The 14,585-nt window shown below is 40.4% G+C and overlaps 1 protein-coding gene across 2 annotated transcripts; it reads left to right on the plus strand.

Moving 5' to 3' along the window:
- Positions 1–1,737: 1,737 nt before the first annotated feature.
- On the plus strand, positions 1,738–4,680 carry TCEAL9 (transcription elongation factor A like 9). 2 transcript variants are annotated; one of them, XM_026489482.4, is made up of 3 exons: positions 1,738–1,869; positions 2,392–2,465; positions 2,851–4,680. In XM_026489482.4, the coding sequence occupies exon 3, from the start codon at positions 2,934–2,936 to the stop codon at positions 3,255–3,257; it is 324 nt and encodes a 107-aa protein (XP_026345267.2). In that variant the 5' UTR covers positions 1,738–1,869; positions 2,392–2,465; positions 2,851–2,933; the 3' UTR covers positions 3,258–4,680. The 2 variants fall into 2 exon arrangements, with proteins under 2 accessions (XP_026345267.2, XP_057170924.1); XM_057314941.1 differs by having other exon boundaries at positions 2,854–4,680.
- The last annotated feature ends 9,905 nt before the right edge of the window (positions 4,681–14,585 follow it).

The raw sequence follows: 14,585 nt of genomic DNA on the forward strand, positions 1-14,585 counted from the left end.
GAAATAAATGAAGGCTCCAAGTAAACACATCTTCTTGCCCCACTGACTCTTCACCCCCTGGGAAAGAAGGCATCCAGAAAAGGGCCAGTTGTTGACCCTCTAAAAAGTGGGGCCTCGGGCTGAGTGAGGCCTTTTCTGCTCAGGTGTAAGGAGATAATGTCTTTGGCCATATTGCTTAAATTCCTTGTTTAGTATAGGAAATGTATATATATGTATATATAATGGAAATGAATTATATAAGATAGAAATGCAAAAATCTTCCTTGCCGTTGGGTTGTTGAGAGTATAAAATGAAATGATGGCAGTAAAGCATCTTTCCCTTTTCAGGATGTTCTAAGGATTTCTGGAACTATTTTTAACAAGCCGAAGGAAAGCAGTTGCCATTCAGGATGTTTCAGTTTTCCTATGGGCAATATATTGAAATGTTTTACTAATCACAAGCTTCTTTCTAAAGTTCTGAGAGCTTGCCTGTGCTCTCCTGTTTTGGAGGTAAGGCCAGTACAGGGAGAGTAACTTACTAAGGGTCACAGAATCTAGGTCTGGCACTGGGACTAACATATCCTGTCACACCAGTGTTCTGTTTGGCAGACCCAAACCATTATATCTTGGGTTTCCTGGTACTCAAATACACATGCTTTCCAGAAGATAGAAAAATGTGACAGAAGAGCAAGTGAAATAAAACAACATGGGGTGAGGGTTTTTTTCTTTCTACATAATCTATTGAGCTCTTTATTCTGCCTCACAAAGGGGCATCCAAACTTACACAAAACAAAAATACATGTATGTCTCCTCCTGTTATTTTTTAAATGTTGCCTCTGAGAGCAATGTAATTTTTATTGGCAAATTTGTGACTTATACTAAAGACTCAAGTGAGGCTGAAAGCTAATCACTATCTGTTGAAGATGATATGAGCCAAGAGCTTGGAGCCAGGTTATCATTTAGAATTCCCAAAAGTCAGTTCTAAGAGGTGTACGTTATCATTCCCTTTCGGATGAGGAAACTTGGGATCATAATGTGTACCTGACACTTGATTCTGCAGGTGGCACAGCTTCGTGGCAAATACCACCGTCAGGGCTCTGGAGTTAAATACTACTTTCTTTTTTTTTTTAAGTTTTGTATCATTCTCCCCAAATGAAATCCTAATATAATTATAATAATAGCTTGCATTTTTAGAGCACTTACAATAGGCCAGGAACTATTCTCAGGACTCTACGTGTATTAAGTCACTTAACTAAAGTAATTTTGTCTTTGTCTTTTCCGACTATTAAAAAAATGTTACTTTTGTTTAAAAAATATACAAATATTAAGAATCAAGTGAAAACAAAATTTTAAAATGTCACTCTTGTCCCAGGCTCCCCCCCCCTTTTCTTTTTACAACCCGCTGCCAAACCAACCCTGTTCACAAGGGCCAGGGACCAGACTGCAGATGAAATGGAGTCTGGGGGAGGGGCGATGGATGGAGGAGTTCTTAAATCTGGGAGCTGAAGGCACCGACGTGACAATTCTGAAAAGAAGTAGAAAAGTTGAGTAGCTCCGGAAAAAAGATGCAGCCCCTCCCTAGTAGTCAGAGAAAGGCGAATAACATTTTGCCCTCCGGGATAGGCAACAACAACAAAGAATGACAAGCCAGATGTATACGGGGGGAGGGGGCATAGGCGGGCCCACTTCTGCCGCGCTTTTGGTGGGAGTGGAGATTGGGGACCCGAGCTCACTGGTGACGTAGATCTCACGTGACCAGGAGTCGACGTGTGCAGAAGTCCTGCTAGTCTGGTCCTTGTTCCCGTCTGGGTACCAGGTTTCCTTTAGCAGCGCAGACGGCGGAGCCTGACGCCGGGGGAAAGAGAAGGAGTCAACTTGTCGGATTTTGCAGGTTGGTGTCAAAATAGGTGCTGCCTGGGGATTTCTAGGCTGGGAGTGGCCTAGGGCAGAGACTTGAGAGGGAGCCCTGGTTAAAACCATCCCTCCACCTCCCTCCTCCAACTCTGCAGGAAACGATGATCCTTGGGAAAGAGACTAGGGGTCCAGGGAGAAGGGCAAGGAGACCTGTGATAATTTAAAAATAATCATCCTCTGCCACTTCAGACCGCTTTCCCAAGACCTACCCTCCCCCCAACCCCCGCTTCAGTCTTAAAGGTAGTTTGGAAATAATCTGTTTTTCCTACTCCCTGTCTGATGGGAAATTCGAGCTAGCTTGCACTGTGGGGCGGGGGGGAGGAGTGGGAGAGACAGAAGGTGGGAAAGTTTTCATAACCAAATACCTTAATGAGGAGAAAGGTACATGGTGCGGGTGGGCCCACCAAGGGCTCGCCCCTCCCCCACCCTCCCCCCTTCTCCAACCCTCCCCCCTTCTCCAACCCTCCCTCTTCGCTTCCCGTTTCCCGTTTGTCCGCAGGTCTTCAGGTCTGTCGTTCCTAGCGCTACGCAAGGCTAGAAAAGGGAAGGAAGAAACAGATCGGATAGGTACAGGTAGGTGAGAGGAAATTTTAAAGACCCCCGGGTGGAAGGGGTCGAGGGCAGGACAGAGGTTGTGGGCCCCACTCTTCCTCCCCCCACCCCCGCGCGTTCTCCCGACCTATTCTGTTCTAGGAGGGTCTTGTGTTTTGCCTTGTGCGGGGAAATGGTTGGGGAGGGCCTTGAAAAAGGCTGGAGGGAGGGACAAGAGAGAGGTAAGGAGGTGGAAAGCGGAGGTTAGAGCCGCAGGCTCAGGGAAGCCCTGATTGCTGATTAAGTCTCCCAAGTGGCAGATAAATTTAATGATAGCCCTGAATCAGAGAAAGTAAATGCTGAGACCTCTGTCCAGAGCACTGGTCCATTCCCCAAGCCTTTGACTTACGGTCACCTTGCTTCCTAGAAGTCATTGTATTCAAAGAGGAATAAATCAGGAAAAAAGAAAGGAAGAGAAAAGGAAAGAAGGAAGAAAGAGAGACTCGCAAGATGAAACCCTGTCAAAACATTGAAGAAAAACCAGAAAATGAGAGTGAACCAAAGCTTGAGGAAGAGCCAAAGCCTGAGGAAAAGCCAGAGGAGGAAGAGGAGGAAGAGGAGCCAGAGGAGGAGGAAAAAACAGAAGGAACTTTTAGAGAAAGGCTGATTCGGTCTCTCCAGGAATTTAAAGAAGATATACACAACAGGCATTTAAGCAAGGAAGATATGTTTAGAGAAGTGAATGAAATAGATGAGATACGGAGAGTAAGAAACAAACTTATAGTCATGCGTTGGAAGGTTAACCGCAGCCATCCTTACCCCTATCTAATGTAGTTTGCCTTGATTTTAATTTTTTCTGATCTTAACACTGTCATATAGCTTTCTTTTGATTTGCATTTTCCTGATATACCTTTGTCCATCTTTCTACTTTTAACTTGTTGCTATTAGTGATTTTAGATGCATCTCTTGTTAATCTGCATCTCATTGTTTATCATATTTTGAGCCAATATACAAGTCTCTGTCTTTTAATAGGAGAGCTTTACTCATTTGTACAAAAAGAGGTTCCTGACAGGATATAAAATGAAAAAAGGTTACTAAGTAATATGTGAATATCATATTTTTGAAAGGAAGAATACATTTGTATATTACATATATACACAGAAAAAATGTGTGAAGGATGAAAGACAAAAAGTGTAGTCAGTGGTAGGATTATGAGTAATTTTTTTATTCTGCTTATTTGTATTTTTCCTTATTCCTAGAACGTACACACATTATTGTTAAAGTAATAAAAGTTTTATGACAAAAAAGGAGTAATCTACAGCACTTAATTTATTTCTAAAGGCATTGGGCGCATTTAATATTTGTTGACAGAATTTTAGAAGCAAATGTGAATTCCAAGTTACCACCAGACCACTTAGCTAGAAGAATACATTTTATATGTTTTCTCATCCGTAAAATAGAGATAATAATCTCTAAGGGATCATGTGAGGACCAAATAAGGTAATGACTTTGAGCTCTATTTTAACAGGGTTTTTTCCCCACTGGCCCATATAGGATCCCAACTTCCAAGGGCTTTGTATCAGCTATTTAGAACGATGGAGAAAGTAGTTCTCACTTGTGCTTAAGAATAAATCCAGGTACCTGTTATGTGGGTGCGCCCTTTATGTTCCTTTCCTGCTGTGCCTGCCCCACCTCCCTTTCTTCTCCTCTCCATATTATCATACGTATTGGGTAGTTCTGGGCCTTCATCCAGGCCCCCACCTATCTGCTGATGATGTTCTGGAATTCTCAAACAGTGAAGCCCAACATATTTCTTCAGAACCTCAGTTGGCTGAATGCTCAGACTGACCTACAGAAGTGGGGAGAATGCCCATTTCTTCAGTTTAGAGAGATAGTTATGCAGGGCAACTTGGGTCATGATATCTTATAGATATCTTGACAGTTTGGGGAATTTTAACCACAGGCCCGAACTTCCCCCATAAGACTCTGACAACAATGTGTCAGTTTGGGGATTGGACCAGAAGACAAGTCTGAGTAACAGACATTATGCTTTAGTCAGAATTGCTTCTCTTTGAGTCTAAAGATTATGGTTTTATCTTCTGTTTCCTTAGGGTGAGTGATCTCTCCCAGAAGACTGGTGGCAGGCCCTCCTCACCAGTTCAACAGATGCCTCTAGACCTGTGTAAATTTTCAAGGGAGGTTAAGTCAGATTTGGGGATGCTGCCATCCTTAACTGGAAATGTGAGAATGCTATGTAAGACTGTGTGTGTATATCTACATCCAAATCTATATAACTATATATGTATGTATGTATGTGTATATATATATATGGCTCATTGCTTTTCCAGTTGTGTGTTATTTTATTTTTCCTCTGTGATACTCTTTTTTGGGGCAATTCATGACTCCAGACTATTCTTCAAGGTCGCAACAGCCTGATGGATGCTGGTCGGGCTGGATTCTGACTGGAGTGAGATAAGCTTCCAGGGGCTCACTGCCAGTTTTATAAGACAGGATGAATCCAATCCCCGGGTGCTCCGAGGGGTGTTACTCAGGCAGGATACAGAAGGGCTCGTCCAAGCCACACTCCTCTCCAGGGTGTGTCTGACTTTGGTTTCTCTGCTTCGGATTGAAGTAGGCACTAGACTCCTCAGCTGATGGCCAGGCTGTCCTGGATAGACTTACCTGGAAGATGACGACTGTCCCTGGAGCAGGTCAGAGCACTAGCCTTAGTTTCTCCCTTTTTTCCTTCACGAGGGGGCTTGATGAGAACTTTTTATAGGGAAGAAGATAAGACCTCAAAATTGACTAACTAAACACACTGGTTGTGATAGTCTGTCCCAGCCATGACCCCTGTGGATGCAATCAGCTTGGGGTTAAAGTAGAGGGCCTGGTGGTGGGTGGGAATGATTTTAGATAGCACCCAAATATATCACATTGTGATATTCATGTGTTTATTTGAATGTGCATTAATGAATACTCTGTTTCAGGCAAATGATGATAGTATAGATGTAGCATGGTATAAAGTTTCCTTTTCAAAAAAGTATTCAAACTAAGTCAGCGAGTCAGTTTGAAGACAGACATGAAGTAGAACACAATACTCAGAGCACAGGCGGTACATGGACAAAGCAAAAATCATCCTAGTGGGAAACACTGCACTAGCATACCTGATTGAGGGATAATATCTGGAAACACCTGTCAAGAATTATGTGACCAGAGATTTTACCCTACTTAAAATTTAACAAGTTAACCTGCTACTGGTTAATGGATACTGGCAGAAGACACTAGAATCCCAGGTCAAAGGACATTATTACTCATGGCAAGAGCCATAGCCCGAGCTTCATATTGATTTGTATTAGTTCTCCACAATCCTCAAGTCCTATGGGGTGACACAGGCCCTTTTATGGATGTCTGCACATGCAGTGCATTATGTAACAGGAAAGAAACCCTGTGTTTGGAGAATTCATTGCTTTCACGGTAAACAGAAGCAAGCCTGCTCTGTATCCAGGGAAAGATGTTGCCTCATTCGTCTAAGTGCTTGTTGCAAACAGCTCTGAGACATGGCCTGCCGCCTGCATAACGAGTGCTCAGGGTCTTACATGCTTTGTATACGCAATAAAAATGTGCAGGGGTAATCAGGATCCAAGGTGGATTGACTCCCAGTAACAGTTTCTCTGTGCAATAAAATCTTAATGTGAATGGTAACCTTTCCTAACAGCACAAATTTGGATTTGCAATTCCAAGTTAGATAAAGCAGATAATGCATTATACGGTAGAGTGTAAACAGGGCATTTGTAACTTTCTAATTTTTACTTAATACATAGGATTTTTAATGAATCCTAATTAACTGAAAAGAACAACTAAGAAACTAAAAGTAAATAGCCTATGAGGAACTTTAAAGTTACAATAAGACATAGCTGCCATGATGCACAAAATAAAAGGAGAGGAGCAAGATGATTTACGAGGACGCTAATGACAGGAGTAATCTTATGCAAAAATTTTCACTGAGAAACTGGCAGGAGAGTGTGTGCTTGAAAACCAGCCTTGGGGTGCCTGGGTGGCTCAGTCCGTTAAACGGCTGCCTTCAGCTCAGGTCAGGATCCCAGGGTCCTGGGATCGAGCCCCACATCGGGCTCCCTGCTCAGTGGGGAGTCTGCTTCTCCTTCCCCCTGCTCATGTATGCGCACGCGCTCTCTGTCTCAGTCTCTCTCTCTCCTCCTCAAATAAATAAATAAAATCTTTAAAAAAATAAAAGAAGAAGAAAAGAAAACAGCCTCAGTTCCCACACACACATAATCACCACACCTCTATAAAAGGAAAAGGCAAAAGGCAAGAGAAAAGCTGCTCTGTTCCCTCTACAAGGAAAGTTCAAGGTAGGGTAAGGGTTGATGGAGGGTGGGGCCTCTCATAACAGTGTCCGAAAGCAGTTATTTGATACTCTGACACCAGCATTTTGCAAGAGCCTTAGCAAAAACACCTGAACCATTGGATGGATAATTTAGTTGGGTATGGAGCATCTTTTTGTGTACTTACTGGCCATGTTTACATTTTACTTTGAGAAATGTCTGTTCAACTATGTTGCCTGTACCCCCTGCCAATATTTTCAGTATAGTGTAGGTAAGGAATCTTTAAAGGAATAAGGTAGAACCATATGTACTACACATTTACCAGCCATGATTAAAAGAGAAATGAAGGACAGGAGGGACAGTATAAAAATATGTACACACGCACACATACCCATCCCCACAAATATGAAGACGAAGCCCTTTAGCTCACTAAAGGGAATGATCATGTCTTTTTAAGTGGCATTTTGATATCTCAACACACCTTCTGCTATCTGGTTATTTAAGAAATAATTATGTTTAAAATTTTCTCCTAATGGATAATTCTATTATCCTTGCTTTGTAACTGTCAAAATATTTTCTTGGACTTACAGAGTCCTTTTTCCCTTCCATGAACTCTGAGTCCTTTTCCAGATGTTGTATCATCAGCCTACTACTTTTTCTCTTCTAAGATTTTATTTAAATTCAAGTTAGTTAACATAGAGTGTAGTATTGGTTTCAGGAGTAGAATTTAGTGACTCATCCCAAGTGCTCATCCCAAGTGCTCATCCCAAGTGCCCTCCTTAACGCCCATGACCCATTTAGCCCATCCCCCCCACCTTCCCTCCAGCAACCCTGTTTGTTCTCTATATTTAAGAGTCTCTTTTTTTAAAAATATATATTTTATTTATTTATTTTAGAGAGAGAGCGCAGGGGGGAGGAACAGAGAGAGAGGGAGAGAGAGAGATTCTCCAGCAGACTCTGTGTTGAGTGCAGACCCCGACACAGGGCGTGATCCCAGGACCCTGAGATCATGACTTGAGCTGAAATCAAGAGTTGGGCACTTAACCGACTGAGCCATCCAGGCTCCCCTATATTTAAAAGTCTCTTATGGTTTGCCTCCCTCTCTGTTTTTTATCTTATTTTACTTTTCCTTCCTTTCCCCTATGTTCATCTGTTTTGTTTCTTAAATTCTAGGTATGAGTGAAATCATATGGTATTTGTCTTTCTCTGATTGACTTATTTTGCTTAGCATAATACACTCTAGTTCCGTCTATGTCATTGCAAATGGCAAGATTTCATTCTTTTTGATGGCTGAATAATATTCCATTGTATACATATACCAACACCTTCTTTATTCATTCATCAGTAGACATACATTTGGGTTCTTTCCATAATTTGGTTATTGTTGATAGGGCTGCTATAAACATTGGGGTCCTTTGAATTAGTATTTTTGTATCCTTTGGATAAATACCTAGTAGTGTAATTGCTGGGTCATAGGGTAGTTCTGTTTTTAAACTTTTAGGGGAACCTCCATACTGTTTTCCAGAGTGACTGCACCAGTCATTAGCCTACTATTTAATAAAAAAGGAAAGTGAAGCCAAGAGAAATTAAGTGTCTTGACCAAGGTCACCCAGCTAGTAAATGAAATGCCTGCCTGAGGTCAAAGCCCTTGCTTCTAATCTCTACTCTGCAACAGTTGATATTTAATAAATAGTAACAACAACAACATCGTGCTTAAAGAATTCCTATTATTTCTTCAAAGTTCCATGCCCTTTTGAGTCCTGATCTTGGTTCCCACAGTTCTCCCTGACTGAAACATTCTCTCAATCACTCTTCACACACTTAGCGTGGATAACCCCTACTCATCCATCTCAGACCAGATGTTACTTCTTTTTTTATAACAGCTTTATTGAGCTGCAAGTCACATACCATACAACTCACCCACTTAAAATGTACAATTCAGTGGTTTTTACTATATTCGGTTATATGTAACTATCACCATAGTCGATTTTAGAGCATTTTCAAGTCAAAACCAAACACCATACCCTTAGCTATGACTCCTCCCCCATGCCTCTATCCCTCCAGGTCTAACCAAACACTAATCTTTCTGTCTCGACGGATTTTCCTGTCTTGGACATCTCATAAGAGTGTGCTCATATAAAATGTGGTGTCTGTGATTGGCTTCTTTCACTTAGCATATATTTTCAAGGTTCATCGATAGTGTAGCAAGTATGTCTTCTTTCTTTTTATGGCAGAACAATATTCTATTGAATGGATATGTCACATTTTGTTTAACCGTTAATCCATTGATGGATATTTGGGCTATTTCCATCTTTTGCTTATTATGAATAGTGTTACTATGAACAGGTTTTGTGAGGACACATGTTCTTATTTCTCTTGGGTAGTTATCTAGGAATTGAATTGCTGAGTCATACAGTAACTCCACGCGTAATTGTTTCAGGAACGGCCATACTGTTTTCTAAACTGGCTGACCATTTGATATTCCCATCAGCAGTGCGTAAGATTTCCAGTTTCCCCATATCCCTAGCAACACTTTTTTATTATCGGACTTTTTGATTCTAGCCATTTTAAGAGAGGTGAAATGGTATCTCAATGTGGTTTTGATTTGCATTTCCCTGTTGACTGATGATGTTGAGCATCTCTTCCTGTGCTTATTGGCCATTTGCATATCTTACTTGGAGAAATGTGTATTCAAATCCTTTAGCCATTTTTAAATTGGGATATCTGCCTTTTTATTATTGAGCTGTAAGTTTTTATCAGGTTTTTATCAAGTTCCTTATCAGATATACGATTTGTACATATTTTTCTCCCATTTTGCAAGTTGTCTTTTCACATTCCTGAGGGTGCACTTTGATGCTCAAAAGATTTTAGTTTTGATGAAGTTCAATGTAGGTTTTTCTTTTGTTGGTCATGTTTTTGGTATCATATCTAAGAACGCTTTGTCATATCAAAGGTCATGAAGATTTACCCCTATGCTTTTTTCTTTACTTTAAGATTTTTATTTATTTATTTGACACAAAGAGAGAGAGCGCACACAAGTGGGGGGAGCAGCAGGCAGAGAGGGAGAAGCAGGCTCCCCACGGAGCAAGGACCCTGGGATCATGAGCTGAACTGAAGGCAGACGCTTAACTGGCTGAGCCACACAGGCACCCCCCCCATGCTTTTTTTTCTAATGGTTGTATTATTTTAGTTTTTACATTTAGGTCTCTGATTTATTTTTAGTTAATTTTTTTATATGGTGTAAGGTAGAGATCTAATATTAGTTGCTAGTCGCTATCTAGTTGTTGTAGCACTATTTGTGAAAGGACGATTTTTTCCATTGGATGGTCTTGGTACCTTTATTGAAAGTCAGCTGACACATGGTTTTATTTCTGGACTCTTGATTCAATTCCAATGACTTATATGTCTATCTCGTGCCAGTATCACACTATCTTGATTACTATTGCTTTGTAGTAAGTTTCAAAACCAGGAAATGTGAGTTGATGTACTTTATTCTTTTCCAAGATTATTTTGGCTATTTAGAGTCCCTTGCAATGCCATATGCATTTTAGAATCATTCCATCAGTTTCTACAAAGAAATCAGATGGGATTCTGAAGGGGATTGCACTGAATCTGTAGATCAATTTGGGGAGTATTTCCACTTTAACAATATTAAATTTTGCAATTCATGAACATGAGATTCTTTTTTCCATTTAATTGTTTCTTCTTTTTCTTTTTTTATGTAAGATGTATGACCAATGTGGGGCTTGAACTCATGGCCCTGAGATCAAGAGTTGCATGCTCTAATGACTGAGCCAGCCAGACATCCCAAGGTTTATTCTATTTTATTTTTTTAGTAATTGCTACACCCAACATGGGGCTCGAACTCCCAACCCCAAGATCAAGAGTTGCATGCTCTTCCTACTGAGCCAGCCAAGTGCCCCATCTTCTTTAATTTCTTTCAATAATATTTTGCAGTATTCAGAGTATAAATTTTGTACTTCCCTTATTAAATTTATTTCTAAGTATTTTATTCTTTTGTTGCTATTATAAATAGAATTGCTTTCTTAATTTCCTTTTCAGATTGTTCATTACTAGTGTACAGAAATGTAATTGAGCAACACCTGGGTGGCTCAGTCCATTAAGTGGCTGCCTTCGGCTCAGGTCATGATCCTGGGGTGCTAGGATGGAGTCCCACATCGGGCTCCTTGCTCAGCAGGGAGCCTGCTTCTCCCTCTGCCTGCTGCTTCCCCTGCTTGTGCTCTCTCTCTCTCTGACAAATAAATAAATAAATCTTAAAAAAAAGAAATGCAATTAAGTTTTGTATATTGATCTTGCATCCTGTAACCATGCTAAAGTTGTTTATTCTATTACTGTATCGGCGGATCCCATAAAACTTTCTGTGTACAAGATCGTGTCATCTATAAATATAGTTCTACTTCTTATTTTTCAATCTGGATGCCTTTTATTTCTTTTTCTTGCCTAATTGCCCTGGCTAGAACCTTCAGTGCAATGTTGAAAGGAAGTGGTGAGAACACACATCTTTGTCTTGCTCCTGATCATAGGGGTAAGGCATCCAGTATTTCAGCACTAAGTGTGATATCAGCTGGGGTTTTTTTTGGTAATGCCCTATCTCATGTTGAGGAAGTTTCTGATTTGGGGATGTTAAACCCATCTTGCATTCTGGGAGAAATCCCACATAGTCATGATGTATAATTGTTTTTATATGTTGCCAGGTTTGTTTTCCTAGTATTTTGTTGGGGATTTTTGCATCCGTGTTTTTAAGAGATTCTGGTCTATAGTTTTTTCTTGCAATATCTTTTTTTGGTTTTGGTATTAGGGTAATACTGGTCTCATAAAATGAGAGGAGAAGTGTTCTCCCATTTTCTATTTTTTGGAAGAGTCTGTGAAAGATTCTTCTTTAAATGTTTGGTAGAATTCAGCAGTGAAGCCATGTGGACTTACACTTTACTTTGCGGGCAGTTTATTACAGTTTACTTTGCAGGCATTACTACTACTACTACTACTACTACTACTACTACTACTACTACTAATTCCATCTCTTGTTATAGTTCTTTTCAGATTGTCTATTTTTTTCTTGAGATAGTTTTGGCAGTTTGTGCTTTTTGGGTAATTTGTCCAATTCACCTAAGTGATCTAATGTAATGTCATACAGTATTTCATATTATTCCTTTATAATTCTTTTTCATATCCATAAGGTCAGTAGTAATGACCCCTTCTTTCATTTCTATCAAATTGAGTTCTCTCTTTTTCTCTCTCCCCTCCCCATCAATATAGCTAAAGATTTGTCAATATTGTTGATTTCATCAAAGAACCAGCTTTGGTTCACTAGTTTTTTCTACTCTTTCCATTTTCCATCTCATTAACTTATGCTCTACTTATTATTATCCTATCTTCTGCTTGCTTTATATTTAGTTCACTTTTTTATCAAGTGTCTTAAAGTGGAAAGTTAGGATATTGATTTGCGATCTTCTTCTTTTTTAATATAGACACTTGAAGATATACATTTACCTCTAGGTATAGGTTTATCTCCATCCCATAAGTTTTGGTATATTGTATCTTAAGATACCGAAGTTCCATTCCATAAGTTTTGGTATGTCATATGTTGTGTTTCATTTTCATTCATTTCAAAGTATTTTCTACCTGCCAAAAAGGATTTCCTTTTTGATTTGTTCTTTGATGCACTGTCCATTTAAGAGTGTTTCGCTTAATTTCCAGATATTAATGAGTTTCCTAATTTTTTCTGTTATGGATATGAAATATTATTCCACTGTGGTCAAATAATATATCTTGCATTATTTCTAAGCCTTAAATTTATTTGAGGTTTGTTTTATGGACTATCACATAGTCTACCATGATAATATTCCATGTGTACTCAAAAGAAGGTGCATTCTGCTGTTGTTGGGTGGGATACTCTACATATTTATTAGGTCTAATTAGTGCATAGTGTCCTCAAGTCTTTTATTTCCCGGTTGATCTTCTGCCTATTTTGTCTATTTATTATTAAAAGGGGGTATTAAAGTCTCCCAACTATTACTGTTGAATTATCTACTTCTCCCTTCATTTTTGCCAGTTTTTGCTTCATGTATTTTGGTGTTTGTAATTGTTGTTATATATTCCTTATGGACTGACTCTTATCATTATAAAATGTCCCTCTTGCTTCTGGTTTTTGGTTTGGTATGTAAAGAACCTGGAAGCCATCCCTCCACCCTAACAACAAGTAAAACACTGAACAAACTGAAAATCAACAACTCTTCTTAGATCCATTAGAGAATTGAGGCCACCAAGCAAATCACTGCTTCAAAAAAGAAGAGACAGACAGGCAGATACAGAGAATCACAATTTGCTGGAGCAAACTTCATGAACAGAAACTTCTCCAGGAAACCAGTATGGAGGTAGATAAACCTAAACTACAATTGACAAATTGCCAGAAGTTCAATGGGGACAAATCTGAGAGTTAAAACTCCAGATAGGCCCAGTCTTAGGGGATGTTCCCACACTTTTATGAGCTTTACCTCCAGGATCCCTATGAGGGTCTCACCGTGAATACTCTAGAAAAAACCCCCTCATGTTTCTGGCAGGGAGAGGGGAAAAGTAACTGTTTTTAAATACATCTGGAACATTCTAGTCTTTTTTTTTTTAAAGATTTTATTTATTTATTTGACAGAGATAGAGACAGCCAGCGAGAGAGGGAATACAAGCAGGGGGAGTGGGAGAGGAAGAAGCAGGCTCATAGCGGAGGAGCCTGATGTGGGGCTCGATCCCAGAACGCCGGGATCACGCCCTGAGCCGAAGGCAGACGCTTAACCGCTGTGCCACCCAGGTGCCCCTGGAACATCCTAGTCTTAAGAAGGCTTTCACTCAAGAGAAACTTTCACCAAGCCTAACCTACTAGAATTTTATCAGAGACCAGCTGACCTGGACGAAGGGAAACATCCCAACTCCAAGCCCCTCTAGCCATCCTGTCTCACTTAAGTAAGAGTGGGGTGGGGAACTGAGAAGCACTTATGAAGGCCACAGCCCTGACCATACCCAGACGTTAGGCTCCTCTAATTGCTGATTGATTAATCTATTATTTTCAATAATGTCCTTGGGCATCAATTGTTCCGCAGATTAATTCAATCAAATTTGGGCTGTTTCAAAGGTCAGTGCTTGATATTTTTTCCAACCCAAGGAAGAGGACTCCTTCCAGCCATCTCCTTTCCTGGATCTTTAAAATAATCTAGCCATCTTACAGTTAACTTGTATTTTCACTGAATGTATTAATCACTTCCCAGTTGCCTCCACCACAACCATCACTGTTTTTAGAGCATCTTGTGGCTTGAACTTCTCCATGCTCTGTTGAAAATGAAGTAAGTTTCAACAGGAAATGTTAGAACCTATATGCTTTGTGGCTTTCTTCTTTTCCCAGGCAAAATCTCTGAGTCTGGACTCTGGATCTGGGGGTGAGGACAATGGCACTCTTCTCTCAGAGTGATACTCATGCTTTAGGAGCTAATGTCTCATTGGAGGTAGGGAGGAAACAGCAGCCTGAGGTCCTCTCAGTTTGCTTCTCATAGTGTGAAACCATACCTTATGAGCCAAGCCAAGAGGGAACAGGGCCCTGGTATTCTCAGTGATGTCACACTCACAGGACAGCCTCCATTCTGTCAGTGGGGGCTGGCTGGAAGAAGAGAGCACTCACCTCTCAAATGCACTCACCTGGAGCTTGACCTTACAATATCAATAGTTGGGGCAGGATGAGAAATGCTGATGTCCTCCTCTTCCCAGGAAGAAATACCCATGGCTGGGAGCTGCAGGAGAGGATGTTCTATGTTTT

The sequence above is a fragment of the Ursus arctos genome, chromosome X (assembly GCF_023065955.2).
Source record: "Ursus arctos isolate Adak ecotype North America chromosome X, UrsArc2.0, whole genome shotgun sequence".
Taxonomy (NCBI): domain Eukaryota; kingdom Metazoa; phylum Chordata; class Mammalia; order Carnivora; family Ursidae; genus Ursus; species Ursus arctos.

Bases quoted from the DNA above. Each gene is read 5' to 3' on its own strand.
- TCEAL9 (XM_026489482.4), top strand. From the start codon at position 2,934: ATGAAACCCTGTCAAAACATTGAAGAAAAACCAGAAAATGAGAGTGAA.